We start from the raw sequence: 22,322 nt of genomic DNA, 5'->3' as shown, positions 1-22,322 counted from the left end.
GGGATCGACATCCAAGATGGGAGCAAGCATACATTAGGGTCCCAGGTCGACCTGCAAAATGAAAATTCTCGACACTCTCCTTCACATTCCTTATTTATCTGCTATGCTGAATCTATTTTAGCTTTTTCTCTTTGATGGCGCTATTTGGATTTATGTATGTTAGAAACATCTGCATGGTGACACAAGTAATACCAGATACACTTGAATATGTTCATTATTTTTAAAACCTCAGCCACACTCTAGTGCCCAGCATAGCACTGACCACAGCAAAGACTCTTAAGTATTTGCTGGAGGAATGAATACAGAACATTCTGACCTGCTTTACACAGTCACCTTTCAGTGACTATTACTTTATAAAGTAAGACAACATAGCTTTCAATTATTAGAAAAAGATAAAACTAAGACCCATGGCATTTACAATCTTGGACGCACATTACATATTTTGGATTTAGTTAACATTTTAACAATTCCATAGATACCTTTCTGTAAATTCTGAAGAATGTGGGTACAGTTATGCCATTGAAAACTTCATGATGTTCCACAGTCCTAAGAATATCTAAATATGTTGCCTCTTCTCTACCTAATAAGCACGCCGACTAGAAACCTAGAAACATATTTTACACTAAAATCCAATTTCAATTGTGCTAGCCTGCCCCATGTTAAGAAAACAAAAACAAAATCCAACAAACTAGACTTCTTTTTGTACCTCTATTTATCCTAAATCTTGAGGCTCTCCTTCAAGGAAGCATAACTGAATGCTGCTAACTAAAGGGAGGGGGTAGAGGTATATTTGGTGTTCGGCTGTGTACCATAAACGGCACCTGGGGGAAAAGGCTTGGTAACCACTGCCCTGGCAAAACCACAGGCAGGTGGCCGAGAGTCTTTTAAGGACTCTAGAGAGTACAGGTTTGCTAAAAAAAAAAAAAAAAAAACAGAGGGTAGAACATATCCTTGCCACTTTATGAGAATCCATTTCCAGACATAGTTGTGTCTGGCCAGGAACAAGAAGAAGTTTCTCTGGGGAGAGGATGCTGGAGTAATCGCTGTGCCAAGAAATGGCAGGATATGGGGATGGGGCAGGAAGATCGAGCATCTTCTGGCTGCTCTCCTCTCTGGTCCTGGGCAGAAACCAGCATCAAGGGAAGAGGAGGCCGGTGAGCACAGTACTGTGAAGAAACACAGCCGTCCCATCTCAGTGACAGTCTCTGAGTCACAGAGGGATTGAGCTATAACAGGAGAGGACAACCTGACAAAGAGAGGCCTTCTGGAATGTTCCAGAAAGTCTCAGTAGAGCAGAGTGCATCCCTGAACCCAGGTCTATCTCGCTCCAGAGCAGATGGACCTGAGCCCCACCATCCTGGGATTGGGGAGAGCTCTGAGCATCCTGAGCTCTCCTTCAAGGAAGCATGGCAGGGAGAAAACAGAGTGGAAGCAGGAATCCAGATCCCAGGAAGGGATATGTACATACTGGGTCCTGGAGGAGGCTGAGCACCAGGCCTCCTGAAGACACTGAGACAGAAGTTCCCAAGGTGACTAAAAACTGCTGCTGAGGAACACAAAATGTTTCCTTCTTTTAATAAATTTTCCTTCTGCCACTCTGTGATCAGCTTGCCATGAGCAGTGAGAGTCAATAAGGGGGACTGTGTCTTATTGGATTTGGGGGTATCCAGCCAATGGAATTCATGCAATTAACACATAAGCTCCTGCAGGTATGGGTACCAGGGGTTAGGGATTCAAAGAATTTAGAAAAAGAGACCCCTCTGCTCAGAGCTCATGCACTAGCTGGGGAGAATGAGGAAGGCTTATAGGTGGGAATGGAACTATCTTCAAGAATAAGGAACAAAGAGTGGGGTCACTGGGTGGGGTCAGAGAAAATCTGAAAAGGATTTTTGCTCGTCATTTAAAAAAAATTTTTAATTGATGTATAGTCACTTTACAGTGTCTCAGCAAAGTGATTCAGTTATGTGTGTATGTATTTTTTCAGATTCTTTTCCATTATAGGTTATTACAAAATACTGAATATAGTTCCTGTCCTATATATATAGCAGGACCTCGCTGTTAATTTCACACATAGTAATGTATATATGGGGGCTTCCCAGGTGGTGCTAGTGGTAAGGAACCTGCCCCCCAATGCAGGAGACATAAGAGACTCATGTTCAATCCCTGGGTCAGGAAGATCCCCTGGAGGACGGCATGGCAACCCACTCCAGTATTCTTGCCTGGAGAACCTGGACTGAGAAGCCTGGCAGGCTACAGTCCACAGGGTCGCAGAGAGTCAGACATGACTAAGGCTGCTTAGCATGCACACAGTATATATACAAGTTAATCTCAAATTTTTGATTTATCCCTCTCCCCCACCTCCACTTCCCTTCTGGTAACCACACATTTGTTTTCTACCTGTGAATCTATTTCTATTTTGTAAATAAGTTTGTATCATGTTTTAGATTCCACATATGAGTGGCATCATATGACACTGGTCTTTCTGTCTGGTTTACTTCACCTGGTAGGATAATCTTTAGGTCCGTCCACATTGCTGCAAATAGCATTACTTCATTCTTTTTAATGACTAATATTCCATTGTGTGTGTGTGTACATATATACACACACACATACATCACATCTTTATCCATTCATGTCAGTGGACATTTAGGTTGCCTCCACATCTTGCCACTAAAATAATGCTGCTATGAACACTAGGGTGCAAGTATCTTTTTGAATTAGAGCTTTTGTCTTTTCCAGACATTTTCCCAGGAGTGGGGTTGCTGGATCATATGATAACTCTATTTTTAGTTTTTTAAGGAACCTCCACACTGTTCTCCATAATGGCTGCATGAATTTACACTCCCACCAACAGTGTGGAAGGGTCTCCCTTTCTCCACACCCTCTCCAGCATTTATTATTTGTAGATGTTTTAATGAGAGCCATTCTCACTGGAATAAGGTGATACCTCATTGTAGTTTTGATTTGCATTTCCCTGATGATGAGTGATGTTGAGCATTTTTTCACGTGCCTGTTGGCCATCTGCGGGCCTTCTTTGAAAAAAAATGTCTGTTTAGGTCTTCTGCCCTTTTCTTGATTGGGTTGTTTTGTTTTGTTGATACTGAGCTGTGTAAGCTGTTTGCATATTTTAGAAATTAAGTCCTTGTTGGTCCTATCATTTGCCAATATTTTCTTTCATCCTGTAGGTTGTCTTTTCATTTTGTTTATGGTTTCCTTTGCTGTGAAAAAGCTTTTAAGTTTAATTAGGTCTCATTTGTTTATTTTTGCTTTTGTTTCCATTACTCTAGCAGATAGATTTGAAAAAATACCGCTGCAATTTATGTTAGTGTTCTGCCTATGCTTTCCTCTGGCAGAAAAGTATCTGAAGAGCTAGTCAGGTAAGAGCTTCGGGGCAAGTGCAGCAGAAGCCGACGCAAAGAGGTGGGAAGCAGCAGGGGCTCCTGGAGCGGCTCTCAGGGGAGAACAATGTGGGACAGACAGGAGGCAGAAGTGTGGCTTCCGGGAAAACCTGTCCTGCTGCTTGGCCGTGAGCTCTTGCAGGAGGTCCCCTTCTGCAAAGGGTGATACACACTTGTTGTCCGACTCTGTGGGACCCCATGGACTGCAGCACACCAGGCTTCCCTGTCTGTCCTTCACCGTCTCCCAGAGCTTGCTCAAACTCATGTCAATCCTGTTGGTGATGCTATCCAACCACCTCATCCTCTGTCGCCCCCTTCTCCCCTTGCCCTCAATCTTTCCCAGCATCAGAGTAAATGAATCCAAAGCACTTTTAAAAAAACCTAACTTTTCAAAGAAATATACAAATGGTATGGTACTCTGATCACGTGCGTAAAGGTGAGTGAATTTCCACAAGTTGAACGCACTGCATGGCTGGCATCCAGATTAAGCAGCTGAACATTCACCAGCAAGCTAGTGTCAGGACCCCATTCAAATCCTGCTGCTTCTCCCAAGGGGAGCACTAGCTCCAGACTTTCCAGCTGTGTTTGCCTGTTTCTATCCGTCCTATGGAATCCTATCGGTTGGAAGTTGAGTCTGCAAAGATTTATCCATGTTGCTGCATGTAGTTATAGCTTGTTCATTCCATCCCGTGACTGTGCAAAGTTTATTTATCCATTCTACTCTCCGTGGGCATCTGGGGAGTTTCCAGCTTGGGCTCTTACAACAGTGCTGCTATGCACAGTCTCGTCTTTTGGTGTAAACAGTGGTACACACTTTGTTAGGTATACACAACAAGGGGGGGAATTGCTGGGCCAAATCCTTTTTCAAAGGAGTTGTTCCAGCTTCCACTCTCATCAGCAGAATATGGAACGTATAAACACTCATGTGTGAAATGAGAAGGCGCATTCCAGGATAGGAATGTAAACTCCTCTAACTAGAAAAACACCATATGAATTAACTTCTTAAATATTCTAGACCCTTCAGTATGTGAAAGCAAGTTATCAACATGAGGATTTTCCGTGTTCAACATAAATCTTCTTAAAAAATTGAATAATATCTCCTCTTTCTAGCTCTTAGGGGGAAAACTCCTGTCATATGACACAAGAGAAGTATTGGAAGCCTTTAAATTTCAGGATGATTTATCCACATAGGAAGTCTAGGTCACAAATGAAATGAATAATGTCAGCCAAGGGACTTCCCTGGTGGTCCAGGGGCTAGGAATCTGCCTTGCAGTGTGGGGGACACGGGTTTAATACCCAGTTGGGGAACTAAGAACCCACATGCCATGAGGCAACTAAGACTGACACAGCCAAATGAATAAATAGATTTTTAAAAATTAAAAGATGATGCTGGCCAAGCCTAGGTGATCACTAACAGTCACACGAATGGTCAAAGGAGGTGACCATTCCAGAGCCAAGGCTGCCTACCTGATGTACAACGCAGAAGGAGAATATTCTACCTCGGGCTAAAAAAAAATGAAGGAAAATGTGAAATGACTGAGACCTAAGTATGTATAGATTGGAGTCTTTCACAAAGAATTCTGTCTTAACTTGTCCTTAAAATCTCAAAGTAGCAAAAACCAAGCTTGTATATATAACCTATTACAGAACTGGATATTAAATAAAATTCTGTCTGGTTTATGTGGATGTCAAGGAAGGTTCACATTTAAATCTAGACATGGGACTATACTCAGCCAGAGAGAAGTAGTATTCCCCCAAATCAACTTTAAAATTGTAAAATTGAGATCTTATGATAAAGGAGCCACATGGAAACTGGAATACAAATAGAGATATTAAACAAAATTGCCTAGATTTGTCAACCCCACAACAGTTTAAAGTATAGAATAAGGGATAAAAGTGCTCATTTACATAAAACATATAAGGTTTCCATATTCATATGCCGACTGCTTTTTATTCCCAAGTAAAATTCTGTGGAAAGGCACTCATTTGTAGAGTGAACAACTCATGTCAACAAAAAAGAAAAGGAAAGTGAAGTCGTTCAGTTGTGTCCAACTCTTTGTGACCCCATGGGCTGTAGCCTACCAGGCTCCTCTGTCCATGGGATTTTCCAGGCAAGAGTACTGGAGTGGGGTGCCATTTCCTTCTCCAGGGGATCTTCCTGACCCAGGGATCAAATGAGTCTCCTGCATTGCAGGCAGACGCTTTACCGTCTGAGCCACCAGGGAAGCCAATTCCCTTCCCTTTGCATAAGCAAATGGAATTGAGAAATTTTATAAAAGACCACAGTAGTCCCACAGGCAGGGGGCCATGAAAAAGTTCTGTATATAGTTATATTTAAAAACTAAGAAATTTTATTTTGTCTCTGATCTAGGTCCTCTTGTAAGCACTATGAATACTAACTCATTAATCCTCACCCCTATCCTGTGAGGGTCCTGCAATTGTCCTATTTCACAGATAAAGCAACTGAAGCACAGAACACATTTTACAGACAGTTAAGGTTTTGCCCTAATAAACCTCACTGAATCCTATCTATCTTTCTCAAAGCATATTTAACTTTAATGTACTTGAAGGATATATGACATTATCTTGCTTCCTTACACTAAGATCAATTTTTAAGGACCTCACGGGCAGATAGCTCTGGCTTTCGGTGACCAACTGTTTCTTATCCATATGCTTTTATTGTGGTAAAAATCACAACATATAAAACACACTATTTTAACCACATTTAACTATACAGTTCAGTGGCATTAAGTGCATTCACACTATGGTGCACATCTCAACATCTCCCACCTCCCCAAATTTTCACCTTCCCAAACTGAAACTCTGTCCCTATTGAACACTAATCCCCCATTCCCCCTCCCCTCCTTGGCATCTATCAATGCACATTCTGACACTGTGAACTTGACTATCCTACATACCTTGTATAAGTGGAATCAAACAGTGTTGTCTGAACCTAATATATATTGGAATCATGTGCCCAAGTTTTTATTCAGAATACTTCGGGGGACAAGGACTAAAGAGGCTAAAGATTATGGATATGTAGTAAGATGGATTTTTTTTTAAAAAGAAAATGTAGGAACTGATTCTCATGATGATTTTGCTCCAGTGTGTGGGATTCATTTTCTTAGATCTGCATAGTAGATTCAGAATGCCTCCATGCCAAGTCTTTGACCTGTCCTAACCTGGAAAAAATCAGACGTCAATTTATATTAATTAAAAAAATCTGGCTCTAGAAGTGGTGAGCTTCAATTATCAGAGTCAATGTCTTCAGAGTCTTCCCTGAAGCCAGGCTGCGCCCCAAGGGCAGCCGAATATAAATTCTGCCTTTGCAGCCCTGGGCCATGTCAGTTTCATGCTCTAAAATTCTGGCTTCCTCATGATACCTATGTGATCAATGGAACCTATAGTAAATATGAAAAATGTCAACCACTTTAGCCTACCATTGTTTTTTTTTTTTTTAATTCAAGATTTTGAAACATAATGTAGTTTTGCAAGAGTGGGGCTAGATGGGGCGAGAGAAGCAGTTGGAGTGTGTCTGTCCTTGACTCAGACATCAGGCAAAGCAAAGTGGAGGTAAGTTCTCTCGCTGTGACTGCAGCCAGGCTCTCGGCTTTGCACCCTGCTCTCATGGTTAATGGGGGTTCCCAGACGGCTCAGTGATAAAGACTCTGCCCACCAATGCAGGAGACGCAGATTCGATCCCTGGGTCAGGAAGATCCCCTGGAGAAGGCAATGGAAACCCGCTCCAGTATTCTTGCCTGGGAAATTCCACAGACAGAGGAGCCTGGTGGGCTGCAGTCCATAGGGTCACCAAGAGTCGGACACGACTGAGCACACATGAACTCAAGGTTAAGGGCCACGTGGAGGTGGTGGGACAGCCATTTTCACTCACTAGTGTGCTTGACCTTTCCAGTTATAGCCTCTTGTCTTAAAAGCAGGCACAAGCTTAAGCAATATACTTCTTGAGTGTGAAAAATCCCAGAGAACCAAGAGGCACAGTGCTGTCCCCTTGAAACCTTTCCCAGTTCAGTACTAGGGAAAATGGCAGACAAATTGAATCAGACTCGGTGTAGACAGCTGGGGGCAGGTCCAAGGACACCATCAGAAATCACCTCAGATAATGTTGCACTTGTGTGCGTCCAGTGTGCATCTGAAACCCACTTTCATCCCCTCTGCACATTGCCCTTGATGATAAACAGCTGCCGACTCGGATTATCTATAAGGACAGACGTACATTATCGGGAGGTCTGATGATACCAGCGCATCTTAAGGTAGTCACATCAGAGCTTATAAACACGTCTCGGCAGAATGGAGGGGAAGCCATTACTCTCACACCTCAGGGCTGTAGAGGTCCCCCGTGGAGGGAGATCTGTTTCTGGCTGTCACCTGAAGCAAGAGTGGGGCGATTTCCTGGAGACTACAGCATCGGAGGAGCAGACTCTGCTGAGAAATGCCCATAAACCAGACTGCTTTCCCTCCGATGTGGGTCCTGACTCCACCAGGACCGTCCAGCTTGGTGGACTCCGTAAAATATTTTATTTCAATCACCCTGGAAACATTAAAAAAATGAAAAAAAGCCCAGCAAGAAAAGAGCAAGGCTTATTTGTGACTATGATCATCAGCTCTCCCCGGCTGCTGGGGGGCAGAAGTGCATGGCCCCTGACCCCCTCCCTTGCACACCTGCTACATTTCATGTGAACACGTCAAACCCTCAAGCCTGCTTGATTAATCACCCAGCCCAAGAATCTATGGAATAAAGTTCATGTTACCCGGAGAACTATATGAAGGGCCCTCTGAGGTCAGGATGCAAGACCAAACAAAATCGACGTGCCTGTCACATCCATCATCTTGTAATCTGCTTCCAGTTCCATAACCCCTGAACGTCTGGACTGTGCATACCAAGAACATTTCTGTTCGACGTGGATCAAAACAGTTCATGGACAAAGGGCTCTGAACTCTCCCCACCCCCAAGAAAATCATTAACCAGTTCTGCAAGTCAAACAGCCCTGGGACTGCAGTCATCTGCTCAAACCAAATCTCAAGGGACCTAGAAGTTTTTGAGATTCTCTCATAAATGTTTCTTGAGACATAATGACAATAAAATTTGATTTGACCTAAGAATAAGGAATACATTGTTAACTTTCCGGCAACATACTAACTCGTTTAGATCATGTAAAAGATACAAAGCTCTCACTGCACAAAACAGTTCTACAATTAGTTCAAGCCAACTGATGTTCCCCAAAATAAACTGGCAGGATTAGATTGTAACCTGAAATTATAACGTATATACTGCATTTCATACTATCATGAGATGACTTTTTAAAATCATTTTCTACTCTTGTTTTCTTTGTGGCCATGCTGGGTCTTTGTCGTTGCGTGGGCACTTCTCCAGTTGCGGAGAGCAGGGACCACTCTCCAGCTGCTGCGCTACTCCCGAGTGTCGGGCTTCTCATTGTGGTGGCTTCCCGCATTGCGGAGCATGGGCTGCAGGGTGCGGGGGCTTCTGTAGCTGTGGCGAGTGGGCTCAGTAGTTGGGACTCCCAGGCTCTAGAGCGCAGGCTGAATAGTTGCGGTGCACGGGTTTAGCTGCTCTACAGCATGTGGGATCTTCCTGGATCAGGGGTCAAACCCGGGCCTCCTGCATTGGCAGGCGGGTTCTTCACCACTCAGCCAACAGGGAAGGCCCTTGAGATGACTTTCTATTGTGATCTCAGGACATGGGATGGATATTTCAAGGGCAGTATGCCTACACATTTCACTCAGGAGAAAGGGAGACTCAGAAACACTGTGGGAGAAACCCAAGGTCACACAGCACTTGCCCAGGCTGGGCTGAGAGAAGTCCATATCTCACTTGTGTTCTCCTCTCACAATTGATATCATTTTTAAGATTTTATGCTATAAACCTCCCAATTCTCTAAAATATGTTAAAGATTTGACAAGTTTATTTTATGCTACTAGACCCCTAGTTCTCTCAAATACTTCACCACGAAGATTTGCATCACAGATCATGTGAATATTATTCATGGATTTGTTCATTTCAAAGCATGCATTCCTAGACTCCTGACAGAATAGGAAGCTGGACAACCAGGATATTTTATGTTTTGGTCATTTACACTCCCATTGTCTGGGAAGACACGTTTTAGGTATAATTTCCATGTAGAGAAGCCTGTATGGTTTAGCAGCTAGGATGAAAAAGAATGGAAACAGTGTTCTCACCCTTAGAAATTCAGATATTAGACTCAGTTTTGTGGGCTAAGAGTGTCCACTGATTATGCAAGAGTGACACCCAATTACACATTAATTTTGGTAACATTAGGAGTGATTCTTAAATAAAAATAAAGGGGCAGTATCACTGTGGTTTACAGGCCAGTAGAATCTGAAGTGACAAGACTTTGATTCATCCAACAGTAAGCAAATGAGAACCATGTGCCACGAAAAATTCTGCATTTATTATTTCATTTCATCCTTACACCCGCCTTCTAGCGTTCTCTGTGCCCATTCCTGACAATGAAACTGGGGACCAGTGAAGGACATTCTAGAAATCACAGACCCAGTCATGTGACAAGGCTGAGCTCGGAAGTCACACACATCTTATTCCAACCGTCCCAAGGTAGACCAGTGACACTGGAATCCCACTCTGAACAAGGTCAGCACTCCCCTCCCTCCAGAAAAGTTAATGTTTTAAGCTCTGGGTACCATTTTTTGCCACACAAAAAAATGTGAAAGTATGTCAAAATACAAAAGTGAATCTGCTCTTACTCATCACCTTCAGCAGGAAAACAGGAAATGGTTTTTACTAAGAAGCACAGAGGTGGTGAGGACAGGGTGGGCCTGAGGCTTGGTGGGGCAGTGGGGCACAAAGGCATACTGCCTGCTGTGAGGGGTTTTGGGGGAGGGTGGGGAGGTGCTTGGTGCTTGGATAATGATCCAGACATCAATATGAATGCTTCAGTCAACAAATCCTGATCAATATCAGCTCTGTGCTAGGTAACAACAAGGTAAGATGCCTAAGGTAAGGGGCCTGCCTCCCAAAGGCTCAGTCTGGAAGAAGGGGAGACAGAATATGGAATAAGCAATAAAATACCACACGTTGACAGCTATACTATGGGCTTCCAGGCAGCGTGAGGCACGCACTGGGGACTGGCCCCCCGATACGGGGAGGTGACACGTCCTGGAGGAAGTGACATTTCTTCTGGGGTCTCAAAAAATAAGGAGGAGTTTTCCTGGCAGAGAAGAAGGGAAGCGCTATCCAGGCAGAGCTTATTTCCAAAGGCACAGAGGTTGGAGAGATCACGGTGTGTCTTGGAAATGGAAGATGGTTCTCCATGGCCACAGCCCACAACGCACCCTGTCAAGAGGTGGGGGCAATGGCGAGATGACGCTGGACAGGTGGGCGGGAAGCCCGATTCTGAGTCTGCTGTTTGTATACTGTGAGGAGTCAAAGGGTTTCAGGGAAAGAAGTGTGAAGTGTGAAGATCATGTTGGAGGCTTTGTGGAAGATGGGCTGGAGAGAGCCAGGCAAGTGGCAGGGAGGCTGGCTGTTGTCAACTCTACTTGGAAGGACCCGCGCAGCAACACAGCCACCCAGCTGGTAAGTGAGGATGGGGCCAGGGTGAGATCCTGCTGGTGGTCCCTTCTCCCTGCCAAGACAGACAGACAGACCAAGTGAAGTGCTCTAACATCTGGGCTGCCCAGAAAGATTGGCACCCCATCCCAATACTCTTATCTGGAAACTCCCATGGACAGAGGAGCCTGGTAGGCTGTAGTCCAGGGGGTCGCAAAGAGTCGGACATGACTGAGCAACTTCACTTTCACTTTGCACTTTCATGCACTGGAGAAGGAAATGGCAACCCACTCCAGTGTTCTTGCCTGGAGAATCCCAGGGATGGGGGAGCCTGGTGGGCTGCCGTCTATGGGGTCGCACAGAGTCGGACACGACTGAAGTGACTTAGCCAGCAGCAGGAGCAAACAGCGACAGATGGGTTCAAAAGTAATAGTAAAAAAAAGAAGAAAAGCTTTTACTTCGGGTTTAGATTCCTACTGTCTTGTGGACCAGGTTAACCACTCAAATCAACACAGCTCAGCTATTGAGGAAAACCAACACAACACAGTCACGGGAACTGAGGGAAGCTTGGGCTTCTTGGGCTTCCCTGGTGGCTCAGATGGTAAAGAATCTGCCTGTAATGCAGGAGACCCAGGTTCAATCCTTGAACCAGGAGGATCCCCTGGAGACGGGAATGGCAACCCACTCCAGTATTCTTGCCTGGAGAATTCCATGAACAGAGGAGCCTGGAAGGCTACAGTCCATGGGGTTGCAAAGAGTCAAGCACGACTAAGCGATTCTCATTATCACACAGTTTCTTGTTAAACCAACCGAAGTCATCAAGTCCTGACTATTCCCATGTGCCAGAATTAAGAGACACAAACGAGTTCCTTTCAGAGTATGTTGCATCAATTCTTTTCTAAGAGCAGAAGGTCACTACCTTAGCCTTTTATCTAAAAAGAAAGCCAACTGGCAAGAAAATATATCATCTACAGACTATATTTGCAGCTGGTCCCCAAGATGCCCACTGCAAAGCAGTCCTGGATCACAACCATCATCATGAGACTGAGATCATAAGCCTAAAGCCCTATGGCTGGGATATCAGGGCAGGACATTTACTCCGTTTTCCAGAAAACTCAAATCTTCAACGAAGCAAAAATTCTCAAGATCTGAAACACCAAACGGCCCTCCTACAGCCTGCTCATAATTTTACTCCAAAGAGTGGGATCTATGTGGAGAATCTCTTTTCAGGTTAGATACAGATTTTCGGACACCTGCATTTCTCCTGAAGGGCCCCTGAGACTTTGTATCAGAGCATGAAGTCATAGGGTGTCATCAGGTTTCTGGGGCTGCCTCCTCCTCACATGAGATTAATACTCATCTGTACCCTTTGAGTTAAAGTGAGTGGCAAGCCGGGGGACAAGGTGTCACATTCTTTAATACCATGCTTCATATCGTATGTACCAAATCATTAAAAGAAACAGAGCATGCTGTGTCTTTGATTGGTCACAGATGGGAGAAAACCAGCCACCATAATAAATTCACAGAGGTGGAGTGTGTCGTCACACACGAAAGCAGGATGTGTGATCCAGGAGGTGTGTGTGGGGTGGGGGGAGTTAGGGCCATATGTCATTTTACTGCTGTGGGTCTGCTCCCACGTCAATAGCAATGTGTTCCTCCAAAACAGCTCCGATGCCATCACCGATGCCACAGCGCTCTGCCAGACCTACGTGGCACTTACCAGGTACTGCAGTCGCTGGCGCTCGGTCTCAGGGGTGAACTCCGAAGACATGGGGATGATTTCTCCGTTTCTGATGATTATGGCCCTGAAAGGGTGAAAAGCCATGTCAGCAGCCAATCTCATAAGCACTGAAATTTTGTGATGACACCACAGCTTGGTTCAGAATACACATGAAACTCTCAGGGGACCTTTGTTCCTCCAACTTGCACAGCAAAGCTCAGTGTAACCAGCTCTGGAGCCCTCACCCTCCTGTAGGTATCTCTAAGAGCACGACGTTCTCTTTTTCTGCTAGTTTAATGCCCAGCACCAAGCATACCATTTGGCACATGACAGAAGCCCAGTGAATAAATGGATGGATCAATCAGTGATGCACAGAGGCTCACTCTGGGCTAGTGCCCTCCAAGAGAACTTCCTGTGATCCTTAAAATGTGTGCCTTAAACTGAGCAGTCCAAGATGGCAGCAACCAGCCCCATGTGGATACTGAACATTGGAATCATGGTCAGTGCAAGCTGAGGGGCTTCCCAGGTGGCGCTAGTGGTAAAGAGCCCATCTCCCAATGCAGGAAACATAAGAAACGTGGGTTTGGCCCCTGGGTCAGGAAAATCGCCGGGAGGAAAGCATGGCAACCGACTCCAGTATTCTTGCCCGGAGAATCCCCATGGACAGAGGAGCCTGGCGGGCTATAGTACATAGAATTGCAAAGAGTTGGACATGACTGAAGCGACTTAGCATGCACGCACACAGTGCAAACTGAGAAGCTGAATAGTTCATTTTATTTCACTGTAATTAATTTAGCTTTAAGTTAAGCAGTCACAAGTGGGCCAGTGCTTGAAGTAGTCGACAGGGCAGTTCCAAGTGTTCGTTACTCAAAGTATCTGTGGGCCAGCAGCACGGGCCTCACCTGGGAGCTAGTTAGAAATGCAGACTCTCAGGTTCTCCGCAGACTTCCTATATTGAAATTTGCATTGTCATTAGATGCCCAGGGGATTTGGAGGCACATTAAAATCTGAGAGCAGCTGACCCAGACTCCTGAGTTTCTAGGGTAACATCTTGGGTCCAGGGAAAACCACTGTCATCTCAAAGTTCAGGAAATTCACAAACTCCCAAAAATGTGCCCAAGAGCTACTGCTGACTCCAGGACTTTTGAGAGAACAGAGCTCCCCAAAGCCGACATCTAAAGGAGAGGATACAGGATCGATCAATAGCAGCTTTCCCTAAGCCTCTTCCCGTGGAGCCTCCTGTGCTCAGGCCTTGTTCTGCAGTAGTCCCTGCAGCACTTACTTCCCAAATATCGATCAGCTGCGGTGGAAGGCTGCCATTTCTACAACAAACGCAAGTGGCTGGGGGAACTGCATTCTACTTGAACCCCAAAGCTCCCCAGTATCAGGGAGCCAGAGACCTGCGGGCCCAACACACTTCTCTGTGAAAACCCATGGGCATGGGAAATGCCATCAATGAGCTCAGCTCTAGGTGGATGCCTCGTTGACACGGGGAGGTTGCATTCTTTGTGCCAACAAGCCTCTGGCACCCCTCACTCCCGCTGCAGAGGCAGGCTGTCCCTGACTTGGAAACAATCCCTATTAAGGGCTGCAGCTGCCCTCCCCCTCCCCCTCCCTCTCACCACCTGTGCCCTGTTGCTGCTGTCATAGAAACTGGAGGAGGGGGGCAGGCAAAGGAGGAGGTGACACCAAAAATCGTGGGGGTGTTAGAGAATTTAGGGATCCAGGAGGAAAATGGTGGAAGCGGTAAGGAAATGGAGAAGTTTGGGGAGACTGACCCTGGGGAGAGGATGCCTCGTGCTGAAACACACACCTCACTTCTTTTATTATGCTGCCAAAAAATAGGACAAATTAAAGATTCCTTGCTGTAAACCCAGAGTCACGTGTAAAATGCAACCACCTCTCCCTACCCCAAGAAAGGTGATACCAACCATTCACAAATCAGTGTGAGTTAATTGAAATTGTTTTTGTCCTACTTAACAGCTGAGAATAACTGTAATGAGAGGAGTCTTGATAGAGGATGAAGAAACTTGGAGAACTTGAAATAAGGGGTCAGGAATGTCAAGGTTAGGGCCTAATCTTTTCTTTTTTCTTATTGTGGTGAAAGTCACATAATATAAAACATACTATTTTAACTATTTGACTACACAGTTCAGAGGCACTAAGTACATTCACATTATTGTACAACTCTCAACCTCATCCATCTCCTGAATTTTTCACCTTTCTAAACTGAAACTCTGCCCCATTAAACACTAACTCCCCACTGCCCCTTCCCACCCGCCTCCACTCCCCCATTCCCGTGGCATCTACCAATGTACTTTCTGACTTTGAATTTCATCTCATTTAAGCGAAATCAAACAGTATTTGTCTGTGCCTAATGTATATGCAGGTCAGGAACCAACAGTTAGAACCGGACATGGAACAACAGACTGGTTCCAAATAGGAAAAGGAGTACGTCAAGGCTGTATATTGTCACCCTGCTTATTTAACTTACATGCAGAGTACATCATGACAAACACTGGGCTGGAAGAAACACAAGCTGGAATCAAGATTGCCGGGAGAAATATCAATATCAAGATTGCCGGGAGAAATATCAATAACCTCAGATATGCAGATGACACCACCCTTATGGCAGAAAGTGAAGAGGAACTAAAAAGCCTCTTGAAAGTGAAAAAGGAGAGTGAAAAAGTTGGCTTAAAGCTCAACATTCAGAACACTAAGATCATGGCATCTGGTCCCACCACTTCATGGGAAATAGATGGGGAAACAGTGGAAACAGTGGCAGACTTTATTTTTTGGGCTCCAAAATCACTGCAGATGGTGACTGCAGCCATGAAATTAAAAGACGCTTACTCCTTGGAAGGAAAGTTATGACCAACATAGATAGCATATTCAAAAGCAGAGACATTACTTTGCCAACAAAGGTCCATCTAGTCAAAGCTATGGTTTTTCCAGTAGTCATGTATGGATGTGAGATTTGGACGGTGAAGAAAGCTGAGCGCCGAAGAATTGATGCTTTTGAACTGTGGTGTTGGAGAAGACTCTTGAGAGTCCCTTGGACTGCAAGGAGATCCATTCTAAAGGAGATCAGTCCTGGGTGTTCTTTGGAAGGAACGATGCTAAAGCTGAAACTCCAGTACTTTGACCACCTCATGCGAAGAGCTGACTCATTAGAAAAGACTCTGATGCTGGGAGGGATTGGGGGCAGGAGGAGAAGGGGACGACAGAGGATGAGATGGCTGGACAGCATCACTGACTCGATGCACATGAGTTTGAGTGAACTCCGGGAGTTGGTGATGGACAGGGAGACCTAGCATGTCGCAAAGAGTCGGACACGCCTGAGCGACTGAACTGAACTGAACTGAATGTATATTGGAATGCATTTTTAAGGTTAATGTATGTCCTATAAACAGATTGTACCTTCTTCTTTTCCCCGTCCTATACAGAAGGTTCTCATTAGTTGTCTATTTTATACATAGTAGTGTATATATGTCAGTCTCCTAATCTCCCAGGTCATCTCACCCTCCCCCTACCCCTGTTGGTGTCCATTCTTCTGTTCTCTACATGTGTCTCTCTATTTCTGGTTTGCAAATAGCTTCATCTGTACGTGGCAAAGTACGTCAGAAAGAGAAAAATAAATATTGTACACTGCACACATGTGGAATCTAGGAAAGCAGTACAAGGCCTAATCTTAAAGTAGCAAGAAGGGCTCTGAGAACATGTGGGAAGAGAGCAAAAGGCATTCTGCAGCCAGTTGCCACGGCAATCTTCTGTTTCCAAGTTTTTCCTGGAAGCTAGTCTTAACTCTTTTCTTTCCCTTTTCCTACATAGCCCCTGAATTCCAGCTTCCAGGCTCAGACTAGACAGGTGGGTAGCTGGGAGGGAAGTAAAAGACAATGAGGAAGAGGAGGAACGCAGAGAAAGTGGAGGCTGGGGTGTCATTCAGTGTGGCCTGTGGGGAGGAGCCAGCAAATGTCCAACCAGACGTGGAAGAGCCTCCTCTAGGACCCAAGTGTCGGGCGGTCAGGGGCCTGCTCCGTTTGGTTCTATTATATTCCAAATGCTTGATGTCGTGCCTGTCACCTAGCAGGAGCCCCATGAATATTAATTGAATATAAGAACAGATGAGAGATGAATGGATAAAGAAGGTGTGGTGCATATACACAGTGGACTACTACTCAGCCATAGAAAGGGATGAAGCTGGGTCACCTGTAGAGATGTGTGTGGACCCAGAGTATTTCGTACAGAATGATGTATGTCAGAAAGAGAAAAAAAACAAATATCGTTTAATGGCTAGATGGCATCATCGACTCGATGGACGTGACTTTGGGTGAACTCCGGGAGTTGATGGACAGGGCGGCCTGGCGTGCTGCAATTCATGGGGTCGCAAAGAGTCAGACACGACTGAGAGACTGAACTGAACTGAACTGAACGCATGTATGTGGAATCTAGAAAATGGTAGAGATGAACACATCTGCAGGGCAGGAACAGAGACAGAGACACAGAGAACAAATGTGTGGACATGGGGAGAGAGGAGAAGGGGATGGACTGGGAGGCTGGGTTTGACACACAGACACAGCTGGTGGAACCTGCTATATAGCACAGGCAGCTCAGCTCAGTGCTCTGTGATGACCTAGGGGAGTGGGACCCAGGGAATCAAGATTGCCAGGAGAAATATCAATAACCTCAGATACGCAGAGGACACCACCCTTATGGCAGAAAGAGAAGAGGAACTAAAGAGTCTCTTGATAAAAGTGAAAGAAGAGCGTGAAAAAGCTGGCTTAAAACTCAACATTCAAAAAATGAAGATCATGGAATCCAGTCACATCACTTCATGGGAAATAGATGGGGAAACAGTGGAAACAGTGACAAACTTTATTTTGGAGGGCTCCAAAATCACTGCAGATGGTGACTGCAGCCATGAAATGAAAAGACGCTTGCTCCTTGGAAGAAAAGCTATGACAAACAGTGTATTAAAAAGCAGAGACATTACCTGGCCAACAAAGGTCCATCTAATGAAAGCTAAGGTCTTTCCAGTAGTCATGTATGGATGTGAGAGCTGGACCATAAAGAAAGCTGAGTGCTGAAGAACTGATGCTTTTGAACTGTGGTGTTGGAGAAGACTCTTGAGAGTCCCTTGGAGTGCAAGGAGATCCATCCAGTCCATCCTAATGGAAATCAGTTCTGAATATTCATTGGACCGACTGATGTTGAAGCTGACACTCCAATACTTTGACCCCCTGATGTGAAGAACTGACTCATTAGAAAAGACCCTGATGCTGAGAATGCTTGAAGGCAGGAGGAGAAGGGGACAACAGAGGATGAGATGGTTGGATGGCATCACAGACTCAATGGACATGAGTTTGAGCAAACTCAGAGAGATAGTGAAGGACAGGGAAGCCTGGCGTGCTGCAGTCAACGGGGTCACAAAGAGTCGGACACCACTGAATGAATGGACAACAACGACAAAGGGGAGTGGGATGGGGGAGTGAGGTCCAAGAGAGAAGAGATGTATGTATACTTACAGCTGATTCACTTCGTTGTGCAGCAGACACTAAACAATACTGTGAAGCAACTAAACTCCAATTAGAAAAAAAAGGAAAGAAAACAATGGATGAGAGAACTTCAGAGGAGCTTTGCCTTGAATCTGAGGGAGGAAGAGAACAGAATTAGGAGGCAGCAGATGTTTGCTTACACAGGGAACGTGGGGTGGAAGCCACAGCACCGAGAGGGAGCTTCACTTGGACACCTGCTGCCTCTGCCATCTTTCCTTCTGCTCCTGCTGATTAGGTGAGTCCACCCATCACTCCCAACCCTGCGGCCTGCCTTACGTCAGTTACTCCCTCTGTGTTCCCAACCTCTCCCCCTACTGGCTCTCTGTTCACGGTTCAAAACCATGCTCAAAACACTTTGTGATTAAAATCAAGCAAAATTGAACCCAAAACCAAACAAATATTACTCTCCTCCTGTGAAACCCACTTCCAGGGTCTTCTTCCTCTCTTGGGAAACCAAAGTTTACACCTTGTTTGTTTATTTTCCTTTAATATCTTCTTTAATAAGACATTACAGCACACAACTGAGCCCCTAGTGTGTCAGTTAAACATGGAGATGGAGATCCATGCAGAGGAGAAGGGAAACAAATGTCGTTTTAACCCCATTCCTTCGGCAACTAATGGAAATACAGAAAACGAAAGGAGGAATTCTGTGTATTTTATCAAGTCTTTGAAGACTCCGTAACAGTTTTAGAATGAACTTTGCTGTGATGTATTAAAGAATCTTCAAATTAAATAATGAGGATGTTTAAAAACTGTAATCTTCTACAGGAGATTTAAGACAAACACACAAAAAATGACACACAGAATCTACATTCAAGGTCTCTCTGTTCACATCTCCCACTGATCCCCTGAAAACAGGTATACTCATGCCTTGCCCCTCTCTATACCTGACTACCCTCATGAGTCTCCAAGTAGCCTCCTTGCTGCTGCACTCCCTGGGCATGACCTCATTCCCCACTTTCCAGGCATTGGTGGGTCCCTCCTGACCCTGACTTCCGGGACTCTCCTCCCCCTGGTTGCCCTCTGGCTTCCCAGGATACTCCCCTCAGACTCCTCCCTACCTCCTGCGTGGCTGTGAACTGTTACTCTGTCTTTCTGCCTCTGCCTGGGCACTCACTTCCCACCTTCTTAACCCCCAAGCTTTGGTTTAGAGGCCTCTCCTCCGAGTTCCATTAGCCTGGTGCTCCTTCCAATACATAACACATTCTGTTTTGTTATTCCTTCCTTAACTGTCTACCTCCTGAGCCAGCGCATAAGCTCCTAAGGCAAGAACCATGTCTGTGCTGCTCACACTTTGGCCCACTACTGTGCACAGAGCCAGGCAGTCACAAGCAGTACTGGCTACAGAATTTCCAAGGTCCTGGGCCAAATAAAAACGCAGCTGCTGCTAAGCCGCTTCAGTCATGTCTGACTGTGCGACCCCATAGACGGCAGCCTACCAGGCTCCCCCGTCCCTGGTTTTGTCCAGGCAAGAACACTGGAGTGGGTTGCCATTTCCTTCTCCAATGCATGGAAGTGAAAAGTGAAAGGGAAGGTGCTCAGTCGTGTCCGACTCTTTGTGACACCATTGACTGCAGCATGCCAGGCTTCCCTATCACTAACTCCCAGAGCTTGCTCAAACTCATGTCAAAAAAATAACACATAGTTATTTAAAATTTTAGATTATTTTTTCATGTTAAATAATGAGAATTTAAAGACTGTGACAATAGGGCATGAAGCCAAATATGGGGGCCCTTCTGAGTGTGGGGTCCTGTGACTACATAAGTCACATGCCCAAGAAGCTGATCCTGACTGGGTGCCCTTTACTGAATAAATCATTAGCTTTAACGACAACAGATGCCGATGACTCCAAATATCCTTTCCAGCCCACACATCTCTGCCGTGCTCCAGCCTAAACAGCTCCTGCCGGCAAACATTCACTCAGGTACTCATGGGTGTCTCAGACTCGGCATGTTTCAGACTTGATGACCCCCCCCCCCCCACAGCACACCCCCAAAATCGTCCTTCCAGCATTCCCAGATTCAGGGAACAGCAACCCTTTCCACCAAGGGGCCCATTGCTGAAGCCGTCTTAGCCTTCGAACTCTTCTCACCCTGCATATCCAGACAGGCAGCGATCCTGTAGCGCCCAACCCCTCAACAGCAGGCAGAGCTGCCCCCTGCCTTGGTTTCTTCTGTTACTGTCTGGGTTCAGGCCCCATCGGAGCTTGTCTGCCTGACTCAGGAGCTCTCAGTCCTGCCCTCCTCTGAACCCTGCTCCCCAGGGTCACCAAGATCATTTTAAAGCATCACATCCTGCCCCCAACCGCAAGCCCCTGGGCACCTTCCCAGCATTTCCAAACTCTTTCATTATCTGGGTTTTGCCTCTGTTTCTGGTTTCAGCCTCATACTTGCTATTCCTTTCCCACTCCGTCTCCCTTCGCCTGGCCAACCGACTCCTCTCTGAGACCCAGCCTAGCAGCATGTCCTCCCAGCCTACTTTCATTGCCTCTTCTCTGGGACCCCACGGTGTCATGTACCTGGTATAGCCCTTATGTGGATGACCTCTGTGACTGCCCCTAACTACCTGAGGGCATCTTCTGGGCAGAGCCCAAGCCCTGGTCTCTGAAGATCCAGCACTCAGAGCCTGGTCTGACAGACATGCAATAACTATTTGCTGGAGGGATAAGTGACTAAATAGATATGAGTGAGCTGGACTTGGACGGATGAACAGACGTATCCAGAAGTGACAGTCTCAAATAAGACTTTTCTTCATAATTATGACTTGTAATTGCCTAATTTTCTATGGTCTGAGTCCTCAAAAATCAATGAGCCTTCCCACTGGTTTTACAAAAAGACAGTGGACCTAAAAGGATGCTGTTCTGGCTGAAGCACCACTGAAAAGTGACTCAAAAGATAAGGAGAAAATAAACAGGGCCCCTGCTCTTAGTGGGGAGAAGGCAATGGCACCCCACTCCAGTACTCTTGCCTGGAAAATCCCATGGACGGCGGAGCCTGGTAGGCTGCAGTCCATGGGGTTGCAAAGAGTCAGACACGACTGAGTGACTTCACTTTCACTTTTCACTTTCATGCATTGGAGAAGGAAATGGCAGCCCACTCCAGTGTTCTTGCCTGGAGACTCCCAGGGACGGGGGAGCCTGGTGGGCTGCCATCTCTGGGGTTGCACAGAGTCGGACATGACTGAAGCAGCCTAGCAGCAGTGGCAGCAGCAGCGGCAGCGCTTAGTGGGCAGAGGAGGCAGAATGCAGCCACCGCTAGGCTTACTCTGTGTCTTCATTTCAAATTCACACACGATGAGGTATCAGCATCCAACTCCAATGTTCATTGGTGGGGTAATCCTACCTAATTATGCTCATAAGTAGATCATTGTATCTAAATCCATCTCTGTACAGAGCATTCTTCACTTTTGTTTGAACTATCAAGTTCTTCCTTCGTGAGACATCCACGGATTAAAGAATGACAGCGTGTCTGATAGCCAAACTCTCCAGTCCCTGCATCACAATGCTCTAATGTGATTCCTGGCTTCCTTTTGATCTCTCTTTCATGCCTCTGATCTTGGGATCAATTTGTCAGAGAGCAGGTTTCCAATCTGGAGCAGGGTAGTGAGAGGGAAGAAGTTTCAAAGGGAACAGAGTGCCTGCGAAGGCTGCCAAAGCCTGTCCTAAGCAAACAATAGAGATGTGCCTTTAAAGCTGCATTCTCTCACCATAGGAGCCTACAGACTTCATAGCTTCTACTTCATTATTTTACAGAATGTTTTTACTCAAGGGGAGAAAATAATCTACAGCAGCAATGAGTGCCAAGGAGAGTTAGGCATATGCCCTGACCTCTCTTCTGGGGCCTCGGGTCTAGACCTGTGGATGACTGTGGTCAGGATGACATTTCCTTCACCCACTCAGTGTTTGGTGACAGATCAGGTGAGGAAGTCACCAGGGGTTGGGTGATTTAGTCAACTGGCAACCACTTGCCAGCTGGTATCCCATACCATACAGAGGGCACGGTTCCTAAGCATATTCTGCAAAGTTAAGGCAAGCCTTTCATTTACAGAGATTAACTAAAATATACATGCTTTAATTTCTTATCCAG

The 22,322-nt window shown here is 45.6% G+C and overlaps 1 protein-coding gene across 1 annotated transcript in view; it reads right to left on the bottom strand.

Annotated features, from left to right (window-relative positions):
- Positions 1 to 22,322, bottom strand: part of PPM1H (protein phosphatase, Mg2+/Mn2+ dependent 1H) — a 291,919-nt gene that overhangs the window by 77,906 nt on the left and 191,691 nt on the right. Inside the window, exon 5 of the mRNA XM_052640809.1 lies at positions 12,683 to 12,767. Coding sequence (XP_052496769.1) covers positions 12,683 to 12,767 — 85 coding nt within the window. The remainder of the gene's footprint in view (positions 1 to 12,682; positions 12,768 to 22,322) is intronic.

The sequence above is a fragment of the Budorcas taxicolor genome, chromosome 5, assembly GCF_023091745.1.
Source record: "Budorcas taxicolor isolate Tak-1 chromosome 5, Takin1.1, whole genome shotgun sequence".
Classification (NCBI taxonomy): Eukaryota; Metazoa; Chordata; class Mammalia; order Artiodactyla; family Bovidae; genus Budorcas; species Budorcas taxicolor.
The sequence above is the reverse complement of the archived record's forward strand: the minus strand, read 5'-3'. Positions and strand labels throughout refer to the sequence as shown.